Below are 14,588 nucleotides of genomic sequence, written 5' to 3' on the forward strand. Positions count from 1 at the left end.
AGGAACCAATCCATGCAACAAACCTCGATGCCAACTCTGCCCACATATCTACACCAGCGACACCATCACAGGACCTAACCAGATCAGCCACACCATCACCGGTTCATTCACCTGCACATCCACCAATGTAATATACGCCATCATATGCCAGCAATGCCCCTCTGCTATGTACATCGGCCAAACTGGACAGTCTCTACGGAAAAGGATAAATGGACACAAATCAGACATTAGGAATGGCAATATACAAAAACCTGTAGGAGAGCACTTCAACCTCCCTGGCCACACTATGGCAGACCTTAAGGTGGCCATCCTGCAGCAAAAAAACTTCAGGACCAGACTTCAAAGAGAAACTGCTGAGCTTCAGTTCATCTGCAAATTTGACACCATCAGCTCAGGATTGAACAAAGACTGTGAATGGCTTGCCAATTACAGAACCAGTTTCTCCTCTCTTGGTTTTCACACCTCAACTGCTAGAACAGGGCCTCATCCTCCCTGATTGAACTGACCTCGTTATCTCTAGCTTGCTTGCTAGCATATATATACCTGCCCCTGGAAATTTCCATTACATGCATCTGAGGAAGTGGGTATTCACCCACGAAAGCTCATGCTCCAAAACGTCTATTAGTCTATAAGGTGACACAGGATTCTTTGCTGCTTTTACAGATCCAGACTAACACGGCTACCCCTCTGATAATTGTCTAAACATGCTCCCTATTTTCCTCTGACAGAGATAATACATTTCAAAGCAAACGTTTGTTCATAACACTATAATACATTTTCAAGAAGTATTTCTGCCCTCAAAATTAAATTGTTACCATAAGGAAAAAACGAGAATATTTTCCATATAATTTCGTATAATTTTATTCCGTTTCTTGTATAAGCAACACCCTAACCCACATACAATACTATTTTAATCGCTGTTAGAAACTCAAGTCATTGAGTAAAAATTCAAGTTAGTGTCATATTTTATAAACTGAAATCAATAAATTCTTACCAGCTTACTAAAATGGTATTTACAGTAGCCACAGTATTGGACATTATCTGCACCATTACCTTCTTCTTCACAAAGAAGTCCTGCAAACTGTGCACTGGGGAAAAAAAAAATTCAAGATCAAAAGTCATTTTATACCAGATCACCTCAAAATCTCTAGAAGAGACTTTCAAATATAGATGCCTAAAGTTAGTGAGGAGATTTCCAAAAGGCATAAACAGGAGTAGGACATGCAACTGTCACTGACTCAATGCGATGTGGTGCCTAACTTAAGTCTTCCCCTATACTACTAAATCCATATTTAGACATCTAAATAAGACACCAGTCCAACAATACATTCGCTAAGCTGCAGAACACGTTTAAAAAAAAAAATCAGGTCACTTACTATGGTTCCCAACTCTGAATTTGTTCACATTTGTCTACACTTGTGGCAGTGTGTAGGGTACGTGTAGCTACACAGGGTAGTGAAAGGCAGCCTGCATCCACACTCACTGCTGTGTGTAGTTACACAAGGCACTGAAAGGATCCAGAGGGGGAAAACAGCAGGGAAAGGCTCCAGCAGCAGCTACCAGAGCTCTTCCCCACCACACAGAAAGGCTTCAGTTTGGGGGAGCTACCAGAGCCTTTCTGCGCTACCAGTCTTTCGCTGCAGCAAGGAAAGACTAGCACTGGGGACGCAGAGAGATACAACATTGCTAAATACAGCAGTGTAGATATGAGAGGCACTGTCTGGGTGTGTAGAGAGCCATGAAAGCTATATTCCGTAGGGTTCAGGCATACAGGGCATTCCACTTGCCTAAGCAGTGCCTTCCCATCTATAGTGCCATTTATACCCATGCTAGCCGGGCAACCAGTATCTGTACTTCACACGCTGCCATAAGTGTAGATCTACCTTTAAACTCTTGCCCCCAAAAACTTCATTTATCTAAGCAAAAGAAGAGTTATCAACAGACCAATGCTTTAGACAACAGTAGAAATTGTTCAAGTCTTGAACATGTTAACAGCTACTCTTCTAACCTACCAGTGGAAATGCATTAACAGAAGATATAAAGATTAAAGAATTTTTAAATAAAACAAAGTACCATGACAAATGAAGACAAATTTTATAGGTTTAAAATAGTCAGTATCAGATGAATGTTTTTTAAATACCCTCAAAAGTTTCCTTGCCTGCATTAATAGTTTGTTCTATTGAATTGTCAAAAGCAATAATTCAGTAGAATAAGAAGTTACTCACTTTGTGCGGTAATGATGGTTCTTCAAGATGTGTCCCCCCTATGGTTGCTCCACTGTAGGTGCACTTGTGTCCCTGTGCTGCAGATTGGAGAACTTCAGCAGCAGTGTCCATTGGGCCCGCACAGCCGCTGTCTCTCCTCATGCCCCGCCACAAGGCCAGCCAGTGCATGTGGGCTAAGCCCCGCTCAGTTCCTTCTCTACCACGCAGTCATTAGGAAGACCAAAAATAACTTGAAAAACAGCTAGCCAAAGGTTCAAAAAGTAATGGCTAATTTTTTTTTTTAAGTATATCAGAAGCAGGAAGACTGCTAAACAACCAGTGGGGTCACTGGATAATCAAAATGTTAAAGGAGCACTCAAGGGGGATAAGGCCATTGTGGAGAAACTACATGAATTCTTTGCATTAGTCTTCACAGCTGAGGATGTGAGAGATATTCCTCAACTTGAGCCATTCTAGTTAGGTGACAAATCTGAGGAACTGTCCCAGAGTGAGGAGTCATTAGAGGAGGTTTTGGAACAAACTGATAAACTAAACGGTAATAAGTCACCAGGACCAGATGGTATTTACCCATGAGTTCTGAAGGAACTCAAATGTAAAATTGCAGAACTACTAACTGTGGTATTAAATCATTTAAAGCAGCTTCTGTACCAGATAACTGGAAGTCAGTTTATGCTATACCAATTTTTTTTAAAGGCTCAAGAGGTAATCCTGGCAATCACAGGCTAGCAAGCCTAACTTCAATACCAGGCAAATTGGTTGAAATGATAGTAAAGAACAGAATTATCAGAAACATATATGAACATAATTTGTTCAGGAAGAGTCAACATGGTTTTTGAAAAGGGAAACTGTGCCTCACCAATTCAGTAGAATTATTTGCGAGGGTCAAGAAGCATCTAAACAAGGGTGATACAATGGCTATGGTGTACTTAGATTTTCAGAAAGCCTTTAACAAAGTCACTAAAGGCTCTTAAGCAAAGTAAATTGTCATGGGATAAGATGGAAGGTCTTCTCCTGGATCAGTAACTGGTTAAAAGACAGGAAACAAAGAGTAGGAATAAATTATTAGTATTCAGAATGGAGAGAAGTAAATAGTGATGCCCTCCTGGGATCTGTATTGGAACCAGCGCTGTTCAACATACTCATAAATGATCTCGAAAATGGGGTAAACAGTGAGGCAGCAAAATTTGCAGACGATATACAACTACTTAAGATAGTTAAGTCCAAAACAGACTGTGAAGGGTTACAAAGGGATCTCACAAAACTGGGTGACTGAGGAAAGTAAGTATTTCTTTACATAATGCAGTCAACCTGTGGAACTCGTTGCCAGAGAATGTTGTGAAGGCCAAGATACTAACAGGGTTCAAAAGAGAACTAGATAGGTTCACGAAGGATAGGTCCATCAATGGCTATTAGCAGGGATGGTGTCTCTTCCTCTGTTGCCGGAAGCTGGGAATGGGCAACAGTGGATGGATCACTTGCTGATTACCTGTTCTGTTCATTCCTTCTAAGAACCTGGCATTGGCCACTGTCAGAAGACAGGATACTGGGCTATATGGACCTTTGGTCTGACCCAGTATGGCCATTCATATGATCTTATGTTCATTGAGAAGGGTCCCTGAAGGAGGACGGGAAAGGGTGTTGTGGAGAGGGTAAGGAGTACCCATTGCAAACAAACAATCTCCAAGACCCATCGGTTCGATCTTATGCATTCTCAGGCATAAGCCAAATTGGTAGATAGTGGTGGTCAGCTGCAGCAGTTGGGAGGAGTGGTCTATAAACGCCTCAATCAACACATCAAAACTAGCGCTTGGAAGTGTATGGCTGGGACATGGAAAATTGTGGGCCAAATGGTTGACGCCTAGAGAACATAGTTTTCTCTCTCTGTGGCTCGTAGTAGTGCTGAGTCAGGTATCAGGAGGTGCATGACTTATGATGTGGCTGTGGACTAAATTTCCTCTTTCATCCTAGTGTGTAGATACCTACTGAGCAGAGGGTTGTCCTAGAATCCTTTAGTGTGTGAAGAAAGGCGTCCATCTTCTCCATGAAGAGCTTAATGCCTTCAAAGGGAAGGTCTTCAATTATTGACTGAACTTCTTTTGGGAAGCTTGACAGAGGTAGCCACAATGCACGTTTCATAATCACTGCAGTGGAGATGGACCTGGCCATTCTGTCAGCTGCATTGAGGGCAGATTATAGTGCTATCTTGGCCACTAACTGTCAGTCTTGAATAATGGCTTTAAATTGGTTGAGGTGTGACTCAGGCAGCAGTTCAATAAAATAGTTCAGTTTCCAACAGTTTCCGTAGCTGTATTTTGCCATTAGGGCTTGGTAATTGGCTATTTGAAACTGTAGCATGGCCAAGGATTACATTTTCCTCCCAAAAAGATCCAAATGCTTCTAATCCTCATCGTAGAGAGTGGACCTCATCTGGTTTTGATGGCCACGAGAATTAACAGAATCCACCACAATGGAGTTGTGTGGAAGGTGGAAGAAGAGGAATTCTGTCTCCCTTGCTGGGACATAACATTTTTGTATCCACCTGCTTGCAGGTAGGTGATAACGATGCTGGAGTCTGTCATTTGGTTTGCAGGGTCCAGGAGAGACTCACTAGTAGGGAGGGCAATTTTTGAGGACAAGGATGAATGGAGTATATCAAGGAGTTTGTGGTGGGTGTCCTTGACTTCTTCTAGCAATATCTTAAGAGTGTCTGCCGCTCTCTTCGCTAGGTCCTGGAAGAGGCAAAAGTCATCAGCCAGAGATGGTGGGAGAGGTATAACGGCCTCATCTGGGCAGGAAGGAGGAGGATATGGTCCTTGGGGTCACCTCTTCCCCAATGTCATCCTCCCGTTCCACCACAATTTCATTTGGAGGTTCCAAAGTTCCAGATGCCGCGGCGAAAGGGGTGCATCTCAAGGGTTCTCTGGTAGGGCTAGAAACCCGAGAGGCATGGGAGCAATATGAAGCCCAAGGGTCCCAGTAGGACCATTGAGGCAGTGGTGGTGCCCATGGTTGACCATATCAAGGTGATGGTGGTGGGGCCATCTGAGGCTATGCTCAAGAGCCCTGTTGGTATTGGACACCATAGGGAGCCTGGGAGAAGTATTGCAATATTGCCTCCTCTACTTTGCTGTCCAAGTACACACTTGAGAGTGGGAGAGCGTGGCAGGGCAGCAGAGAAGACTCCTGTGCCATACAGATACTCAGGGCAGAGATCCCTATTCTGAGGAGACTCTGGTACATTAGATACGCAGAGGTCTCTTGAGTGACAGAATTCCAGCGGTACCAATCAACTTGATGCCACTGGCAATACCAGGGAGGATGGAGATCTTGCCCACACCAACTGCTCTAGTGCTGATGGGGCATCCATGACAGCGCTAATGGAGTATCAAATATTGGAAACGTCTTCTTAGAGGAGCGCTTAATCCTATCCTTGTCCCTCAGTGCTGTTGACTCAGTGCCTATGTCCATCAGGTAGGCACATCAACAGCACTTGCCGCTACAGATCTTCATGAACTTTGCATACCAGGCTGGGACTGACTCAGTACTGATGGTACCAAGCACACTGAAGATAGTTTACAGCCAGCTTTCAGCTCACTGTGGGGACTTCCCACTCTCTTTTTCAATGACGTATGAGAGGGGTCATCACCTGGTTTCTTTAACCCACAGCCTTTGGATGTTATGGGCTGTGGGAAAGACGCATGTCTGCCAGGCAACTCTTGGCGCAGGTCCAGAGAGCCATCTCCATGAAGATAATCTTGTGGCTCAGCTCGTTGTCCTTAAGAGACCTGGGTCTGAGTTTCTGGCAGAGACCACATTTTTGTGGAATAGGGCCTTCCCTGAGGCAGTGTATGCACTGGAAGTGCTTGTCTGCAACTGGGATAGTCTCTTTGCAGGAGAGGCACTTCTTGAAGCCCAGTGAACCGGGCACACCCCATTGGGGGAAGGGTCCCCAATGAGAAAAAGCAGGAAAAAGTCTTTTTTACTTTCATTGAAAAAAAATGAAAGCGGAAACTGAAACTTACAAGTAAGTACTAGGGCACTAACTTAGTTATAGAAATGTAAAGCAAAAGTAATGATCTTAAGGGAGAACAAAGAGCTGTCTCTAGCCAGGGGCAGTTGAGAAGGAACTGAGGGGGGTTAGCTCACGAGCGCTGGCTAGCCTCATGGCAGAGCACGAAGAGAGAGAGCACATATGTGGGCCTAACAGACACTGCTGCTGAAGTACTCTGATCAGCAGTGCAAGAACGCAAGTACCCCTATAGTGGAGCACCCACTGGGACACTATTCAAAGGAATAAAAAACAAATTTGCTTTTTATCAATTGCATTGTTGATTTATTTTCTATGCAGCAATCAATTTGGACACTGAAAATAGATTTAGTTTCATTTTCCATTTCTTTTTCATTAGCACAATAATGCAAAATTTTGGTTACAAATGCTGCAAGGAAATGTTTGGATTTAAACAAGTACTTCACACATTTCATCACATTAAAAAAAATCAAAAGCTTTTCTATTAATATTAAGGACTTAGTCTAGCTTGATTTTTATTTTATTTTTTTTTAAACACAGACAACCTCAGCAAATGTGCGCCTCAAAGTACTCAAGACATTATCTCTTTTAGTCAGGTTTGACTAATTTAAGTTTGACACAAATATACTTCCAGGTTGGTTCAAATTTTTGATAAAAAACAGTTACATATCTATTCTGGAACTGTTGTTCGAGATGTGTTGCACGTGTCCATTCCACTTCAAGCGCCTGTGCACAAGTGCCAGGAGAATTTTTTTCCCCATAATACTTCCACAGGGAGGTGCATGCGCCCTTCGCACTCTCATGCTGCCAGCCAAGAGTGTAAAAGGAGCAGAGCCATCCTCAACCCCTTCAGTTCCTTCACACTAAAAGCCAATATTTGAAGAAACTCTGATGCAGAGACGAGGCGGTTGAGCATGTAACAGACATGTACAACACATCTTGAAGAACAATAGTAAGCAGATATGCAACTTTTTTCTTCTTCAAGTGACTGCATGTCCATTCCACTTCATGTTACTCACAAACAGTTCCAAACGGGGACAAGTATCAGAGTCTATTGAAACAAAGACTACAGCAATACTCTCCCAATTTTAGCATCATCTCCAGAGGCATGGAAGATGGCATAAAGGACAGTGAACATTTGAACAGAAGACCTGATGGCATCCCCTAAATATGTTGGTAGTGGGAACATGACTCAGGAAAGATGCTGAAGCAGCTTGAGCCCTTGTAGAGTCTGCTAAAACTCTCTGGGGTAGTAGAACTTCAGCAATATCATAACACAATTAAATGTAGGAGGAAATTCAGTAAAATATCCTCAGAGATAACAGACTTCTTCATTCTATCGGGAACAGAGACAAATAGTTACAGGCATGATCACAACTCCTTAGTCTTGTCTAGATAAAATGTGAACATTCTGATGACAGCCAAAGAATGAACTTTATCCTCATCTTTGTGAGGGTGGGGTTTCAGAAAGAAAGTTGGCAAGAATATAGTCTGATTTATGTGAAAATTGGAAGCCACGTTGGTAAGAAATTTGGAGTATGGATGTAAACCCACTTTGCCTCTGTCAAAGACAGCATAAGAAGGGTCATCCATAAAAGCCTGATGCTTCACAGCTCTCCTGACCAAAGCAATAGCTACTAAGAATGCTATCTTCATCAAGAGAGCAAAGATGGCATATGTAGTTATAGTTTCAAAGGGACCCCACAATAACAACAAAAGAACCAAATTTAAATCCTAGGATAGTATTGGATCTCTAAGAGGAGGGAAATCTATCCAAACCTTTTCAGCACCAAAGAGTCAAATGGGAGGTTGATTTTCTCCACCCATCTATGTGAGGCTGGAATGCAGAGATGGCAGCTAAATGCACTCTCATGGAACTGACTAAAAGACCTGTTCCTTTCAGGTGGAGTACCCAACCCAAAATAAACTGAAAATAATGGCTTACATCCTTCTGCTGGGGTAACAATGAAAACCTATTCCATTCCAGGAAGCAAGTGAATCTGGTGCAGAACTTTCTGCTATTTAAAAGAACATTCTGCAATACAGCAAAACAGACTGCTTCTCAAGCAGCTACCGACTGAGAATCCACGTAGTCGGATGTAGGCTGAGAGGGATGGGATGCAGAGCCTGGTCACTGCCCTGCAAAATTAAGTGGAAGAGTTATGGGACTTATGGAAGAGTTATGGCACTTCAAGTAGAGAGGTTCAAAAGGTCAGAGAACCAGTGCTGATGAGGCCAGGCTGTCACTATCAAAAACCAGAAGAGCATAAACTTGTCTGAATTTGCCCAGTACCCTGGGCACCAAAGGTATGGGAGGAAAAGCATAGAGAAGCATCCATCATGGACCATGGACTAAGAACTCCTCTTGAATAAAACTGGTGACATTTCCTGTTCTGTTGTGTGGTAAACAGGTTCACTTCTAGCATTCCCCAAATCTGAAAAATAGACTTTATGAACCAGGCCTGAGAAACCATTCATGATCGTTGCTGAATGATCTCATGAAATGGTCAGCTACACAGTTCTCAGATCTGGGGAAGTGAGAAGCCTTGAGATAAATGCCATTCTGGATGTAGGACGACCGGAAACCAATGGTTCTTGGCAAAGGGGTACCTACCTGACACATCTCTGACTAAGGTCATGGAGGGAAATGTTGGAACAAAGGGAACTCCAGTGCATACATTGTCAAAGACCATCCATCAGTTTCAAGAAGACAAGATAGACGCAGATATGTGTCAGCATATCTAGTGGATTGCAAGAGGGATGGTAGACATCAACCACCTTTCCATTACCCAGAAGTCAAGTCTGGCATACTGAATCAGGTATGTGCAAGCTACCATGTGGCACAAAAGTTTCAGGCAATTCTTTACAGTTATACTGAAATACACCTTGAACTGTGAGCACAGGTCAAAAATCACTTGAAATCTGGCCTGAGATAAGTATGCCTTTGCCAATGTCAAATTGAGAGCCACCCCTGTAAATTCAATTCTTTCTACAGGGAGTAAAACTGACTTTTCATCATTGATTATCAGGCCCAACACATTTAAGAGGGAAGGCATCTTCTCAGTACTGTCCTTTGCTTGCTGTCTGTACTGACCCTGGCCTAACCAATCATCCAGATACTGGTATACATGAAATCCTGCATGTTGTGAATACTCAGGGTCCTGAGGACAGCACAAAGGGGGAGATCGTGAACTGATAATGAACTGCTACTACAACAAATCTTAGAAACTTCCTGACTCTGGTGTAACGTCATATGGAAATATGCATCCTTTACGTCCAGGGCAGCGAACAAGTTGTTACGAGGTAGGAAAGGGATAATAAAAGCTATGATTACAAAATTTTTATCTTCTTTATGTAATTGTTGAGATTTTGCAGGTTTAAAATAGGTCTTAAGCTTTCCCTGGATTTTTGAATGAGAAAATAGCCAGAAGAGAATCCCTTTCCCTGATGCTGAAGAGGCACTTATTCTGTGGGCCCCACTGTAATAAAGACTGCACCTCTTGGACTAGTTACAGTTTCGTGAGAATGGTCCCTGAAAAGGGATGGGGAACAGAAGTGAATTGCAGGGTATATCTCAGTTCCATCGTGCTTACAACAGACAGGTGGGTTCTAATGTGGGACCAAGACCTTAGGAAGTGGGACAAGTGGCTGCCAAAGGGAGGTGAGATCAAATAGAGTGATTTGCTGTCAAGGAATCAAGCAGACAGGTTGGAAGAAGTCTGATGGTTGGAGGTAGCAGAAAATGGAGGTGAAGGAGATAATCTCTTTCTGAGAGCTCTGTCATCTCCTGGATTGATTTGACTGTCTAGTCGGGTAGAAAGAGTACCTCTGTTGGGTCTGAGGACAGAACTGCTTTCTTCTTGGACTGGAGTGTAAATGCTAAAGGATTTCACCGTCACCCCTGAATCCTTAAGAGAATGCAGAGCTTCATCTGTCTTTCTCAGAGAAAAAGTTGGAGCCCTTGGTGGATAAGTCCTCAATGATCTGCCAAACTTCAGAAGGTAAACCTGATGACTGAAACCAGGAAGCATGACACATGATCACCATTGTTGCCATGACACAAGCAGCCCAAATCGGCCCCATCCAGTGCAGCCTGCAAAGATGTACAAGCAATCAGATTCATTTCAAAGAGCCTTGAACTCATTCATAATATCTGGCAGCTTGTCAGTAAATTTGTACGTTGAGTCCCACACTGAATAATCATAATAGGACAACAAAGTCCAATGGGTCACAATCCTGAACTGTAAACCTGAGCATGAATAAACCTATCCCCTAACATGCGTCTGACAAAGGGGGTATTCACCCATGAAAGCGTATGCTCCAATACATCTGTTAGTCTTAAAGGTGCCACAGGACTTTCTATTGCTTTTTACAGATCCAGACTAACACGGCTACCCCTCTGATACCTAGCCCCTAAATAAATCTAATTTCTTTGAATCCTTAACTTTGGGAGTTGATTGAAAATGCCCTTTTCTGGCCTTTTCAATCAATCACTGCCACCAGATGATGTAGCTTCTCTCAATTCCTTTAGTAGTAAGAGTCAGAAAAGCAAGACTCTGCCAAAGGATTTTCCAGGGCTCTAATACAGATACATCAATAGGCGAAGCTGCTCTCGAAGGACTTGTGGAATACAAAATGCCCCCTAGCTTGTGAGGGTAATCCTGGACCAGTTCAACCTGCATTCTCAGGTCAGTGGCCACCCTCTTCAACAGACCCTGATAGGTTTTGTAGTCATCTGCAACTGGAGATTACAACTCTGGCACTATAACCTCATCCAGAGAACAGGAGGAAGTATTGAGCAGAGGAATCAGTGTGAATCTGCTCTGGTGGTAATGAGATCTCCTCCATCGGAGGATCTGAAGCATGTTGAATAACTTTCACAGATTGCTGGGTAACGATATCAGTACTGGGAATTGTATCTCTGTGGGGATCTCGTAGCATGATGACATAGAGAAGCAGCCCTGGAATCAGTAGGAAGTCCTCAGAGATTTCAGAAGAGCCACTGCTGCATTTGATAAGGTACTGGAGCCCAGCCCCATGGCAATCTGTCTCTTGACCAGCTACTGTAAGGATCATGGTACTCAGATCTTGATCTATACACTGAAGAAAAGGGTGAACCCTGGTGACCTTCTGAAATAGAAATCCAACCTGTAGAAACCACTTCAAAAGTCAGACAATGAACTGGCTTCAGAATGCCAAGGAGGTGCAGTACCAGGTAGAGAAGCCAGTTACAGGACTAAGGAGACGTGGACAGTACCAGCTGTAGCATATAGGGCTTTCCTATGGCCATGCCTTTAGTCCAAAATTCCAATGCACCAGAACCAGACAGTGCTGATGCCAGGTTTGATATTGACAGTGCTTATATACAGGTATCAAGGTAGATCCTGGAGTTGGCACCTGCATGCCTAGAATAGTCTGCACTCTCATCCTGCATCAGCGGTAAGTCCAGTATTGACAGACACAGAAGGTCTCTGATGGTCACAAACATCTCTGCCACACACCAAGGAGGAACTCAATGCTGTTGAAGGTCTAGTCAACGGAATCTTTTTCCATGGTACCACCGCACTGTGACTGCTCTACCATGAAAACCCAACTTCCTTCTGTGAGAGTCCCAAGGAGACTTAGCCCACAAAGAGGAAGACTTCTTCTGGCCAAGGAAATACAGGTGCTAGAATTCTCCTGGTGCTTATATGGTATCTGGGACAGAGAGTGGTGTCTTCTCTCTTGCTCCCTTCAATACAAGGAAGCCACTGAGTCAAGCAGCACACTCTGGAAAGGAGTCAAGTTCAAAATCCCATGTACTGAATGGGTAGGTACCAAGTGAGGACACAAGGCACCATTAAGATGTGTTGAAGTCAGACCTCCCTCAGCTTCTTCATTTGGGTCTTAAACACTCTGCAAAGAGGGCACTTATGCATAACGTGATGCTGCCCTGTGCACTTTGAACAGCTGGAGTGGGGCCTGCTGATTGGCATGGACTTACAACCAGAACAGCATTTGACAGCCAGGCATTTCAGCATGCCCCTGTACCAAGCCAAAGCTTGAGAAAGAACAAAATGAACAAAAACTGAGTATAAAGGAAACTTTTTATAGGGTACCACTACAAACTAACTAATTTAACTAAGCTAAAGAACTATATACAGGAAAATATATCTTTAGACAAGATCTACAGGAGAAAGGTAAGGATAGAAAAGCACTCACTCACGCTCCAACTACCAACCCTGGGCGGTGAGAAGGAACTGAGGAGAGTTGGGGCAACTATGCCTTTAGACTCTCAGCTAGCAGCATCAGAGCATGGAAGGTAGATGTGCTGCCCCAATGGGTACAACTATCAGAAGAAGTTCTCCGGCTCCAGTGCACTAGTGCGCAAACACCTAAAGTGGAATGGACATGTGCAAACACTCAAGGAACAAAGCTATACAAACCCCAATTTTTCTTTTCAACCCTCCTTTTTATTAGCCCAGATATCACAAAACTAGATTTATATCTCTTTATTTACCCTGTATTATTCCACATTCCCTCTATTTTACAAAAGTTATGTGTCCCCCAAAACCAACAGAACCTGGAGTTGACCAAGAACGTAATTCCAGTCCCTTTGATTAAGTATCATGCTACTTCACATATCTGTTTACATATCTAATCACGGAATACCAAAAAGCACCAGGATTAGGAAAGGCATGAACACATTTTTTACACAGAAATATGTTGTTTCATGGCATTCATTTTATAAATTGGGCTTCAAGGGTGGGAGAGAAGAGGAGCAATGAATGATAAAGGAACTGGAAGTACAAAATATAACTAAGGCCCTTGTCCTGCAAACACTTATCCACATGAGAAACTGAAGGCATGCAAGTAATCCCATTGAGTTAATGGGACTATATGCATGGTTGAAGTTATTCATGTATAAAAATTTTTTTAGGAGCAAGCCTTAAATATTATTTTCATGCTCAAAGAAAACTTGAAATTCACTGTTCACCATGAAAAATAAGATATGTATTAAAAATGAGCTTGACTGGACTGAAAAAAAAAGCGTAATTAATTCATCTTAGGCTAGTTAAACAACATTTCACAGATTTGGCAAAACATTGCAATTGCACTGTGGACTGGCACACACAAGCAAATGATGAATGCTGAAACAATGCTGCACTGCTTAAAGAAAGAGGATAAAACCAGATAATTTGTATCTGGACAATATGCTACAGCAGAATAGATGCAGCAAGAATTAATATTTATATATACACTCCAGAAATTTTTTCATAATTTGTTGTGGTTTTGAATAAACTGTATATACAAGTTATCCTTTGATAGTTGAGACTGCTCAAAGTAAAGCTTCAATAAGTTAAACTGGAAGTGGAAAAGAAAGATTACTTACATCCCAGTAACTGGCTCTTCGAGATATATGGTCCTTATCTTTATTCCAGTGTGGGTGCATACATTCTCCACGCACTTGAGACTAGAAGAAATTTGCTAGCCCTGACTGTTGGTTCATGCCTGTGCCCCTTCTTCTCTCCTCACATTCCAAACCAAGGGCATAAGGTGTGGTGCATATCAACTCTTTCTCTGGTACCTTTCTACTATGAATAACCTAGTATAAGGCTCTGCTGCAGAGCAGAAAGAGGGCAAGTAATGCAATACAGATAAGGACCACACATCTTGAAGAATCCCGGTTACTGGAAGGTAAATAACCTACCTTTCTTCTTCAAGTGTTGTTCCTTATGTGTACTCCACTGGGAGTGACTCACAAGCCATATTCGTTGAGAAGGAGGGTTCAAGGACCCCTGCTGTACCATCTCTGCCAAAGGATGAGTCAGCAGTAGATACCTGCATAATGCTTAGGGCATAATGTCTCATGAAAGCCTGAACAGAATCACACATTGTGCCACTTTACAGATTTCCAGAACAACCTTTTGGAGCGAGGCTAGTGATGCAACCTGTGCTCTAGTCAAGTGGGCTCTGATCCCTTGCGGGGGGAGAGGTCCCTATCTGCTTGTAACAGAGCAGGATGCAACCCGAAATCCATTTGGATAGTCTTTGGGACAAGATTGCTTCATCACTCATATGCTGCACAAAGAATACAAACAACAAATAGGTAATTTCCTAAAGGATTTAGTCCTCTGCAGGTAGAATGCCATGCCTCAAGAGAGACACACAGAGAGAAAGTTTCTATTCTCACTGGTGGTATACAACTTTGGAAAGAAGACAAGTAAGTGAATAGTATGATTTAGATGGAATTCTAAGATCAACTCGGAGTGTATTTTGAGTGTAATACCAGGAAGACTTTATCCCTATGGAAGATCATGTAAGGTAGATCAGTCATAAGGGCCCTCAGCTCAACT

General features: G+C 42.8%; 1 protein-coding gene across 10 annotated transcripts in view; it reads right to left on the reverse strand.

The window, feature by feature from the left end:
• Nucleotides 1-14,588, reverse strand: part of MLLT10 (MLLT10 histone lysine methyltransferase DOT1L cofactor) — a 236,833-nt gene that overhangs the window by 136,590 nt on the left and 85,655 nt on the right. For 9 of the 10 annotated variants that reach the window (XM_050942281.1, XM_050942280.1, XM_050942289.1 and 6 more), the window contains one exon: nucleotides 995-1,088. In XM_050942281.1, coding sequence (XP_050798238.1) covers nucleotides 995-1,088 — 94 coding nt within the window. Of the gene's footprint in view, nucleotides 1-994; nucleotides 1,089-2,225; nucleotides 3,029-14,588 lie in introns of those variants that run through there. The other variant, XM_050942288.1, reaches the window with a different exon arrangement.

Source organism: Gopherus flavomarginatus, chromosome 2 (genome assembly GCF_025201925.1).
Source record: "Gopherus flavomarginatus isolate rGopFla2 chromosome 2, rGopFla2.mat.asm, whole genome shotgun sequence".
In the NCBI taxonomy this organism is placed as follows: domain Eukaryota; kingdom Metazoa; phylum Chordata; order Testudines; family Testudinidae; genus Gopherus; species Gopherus flavomarginatus.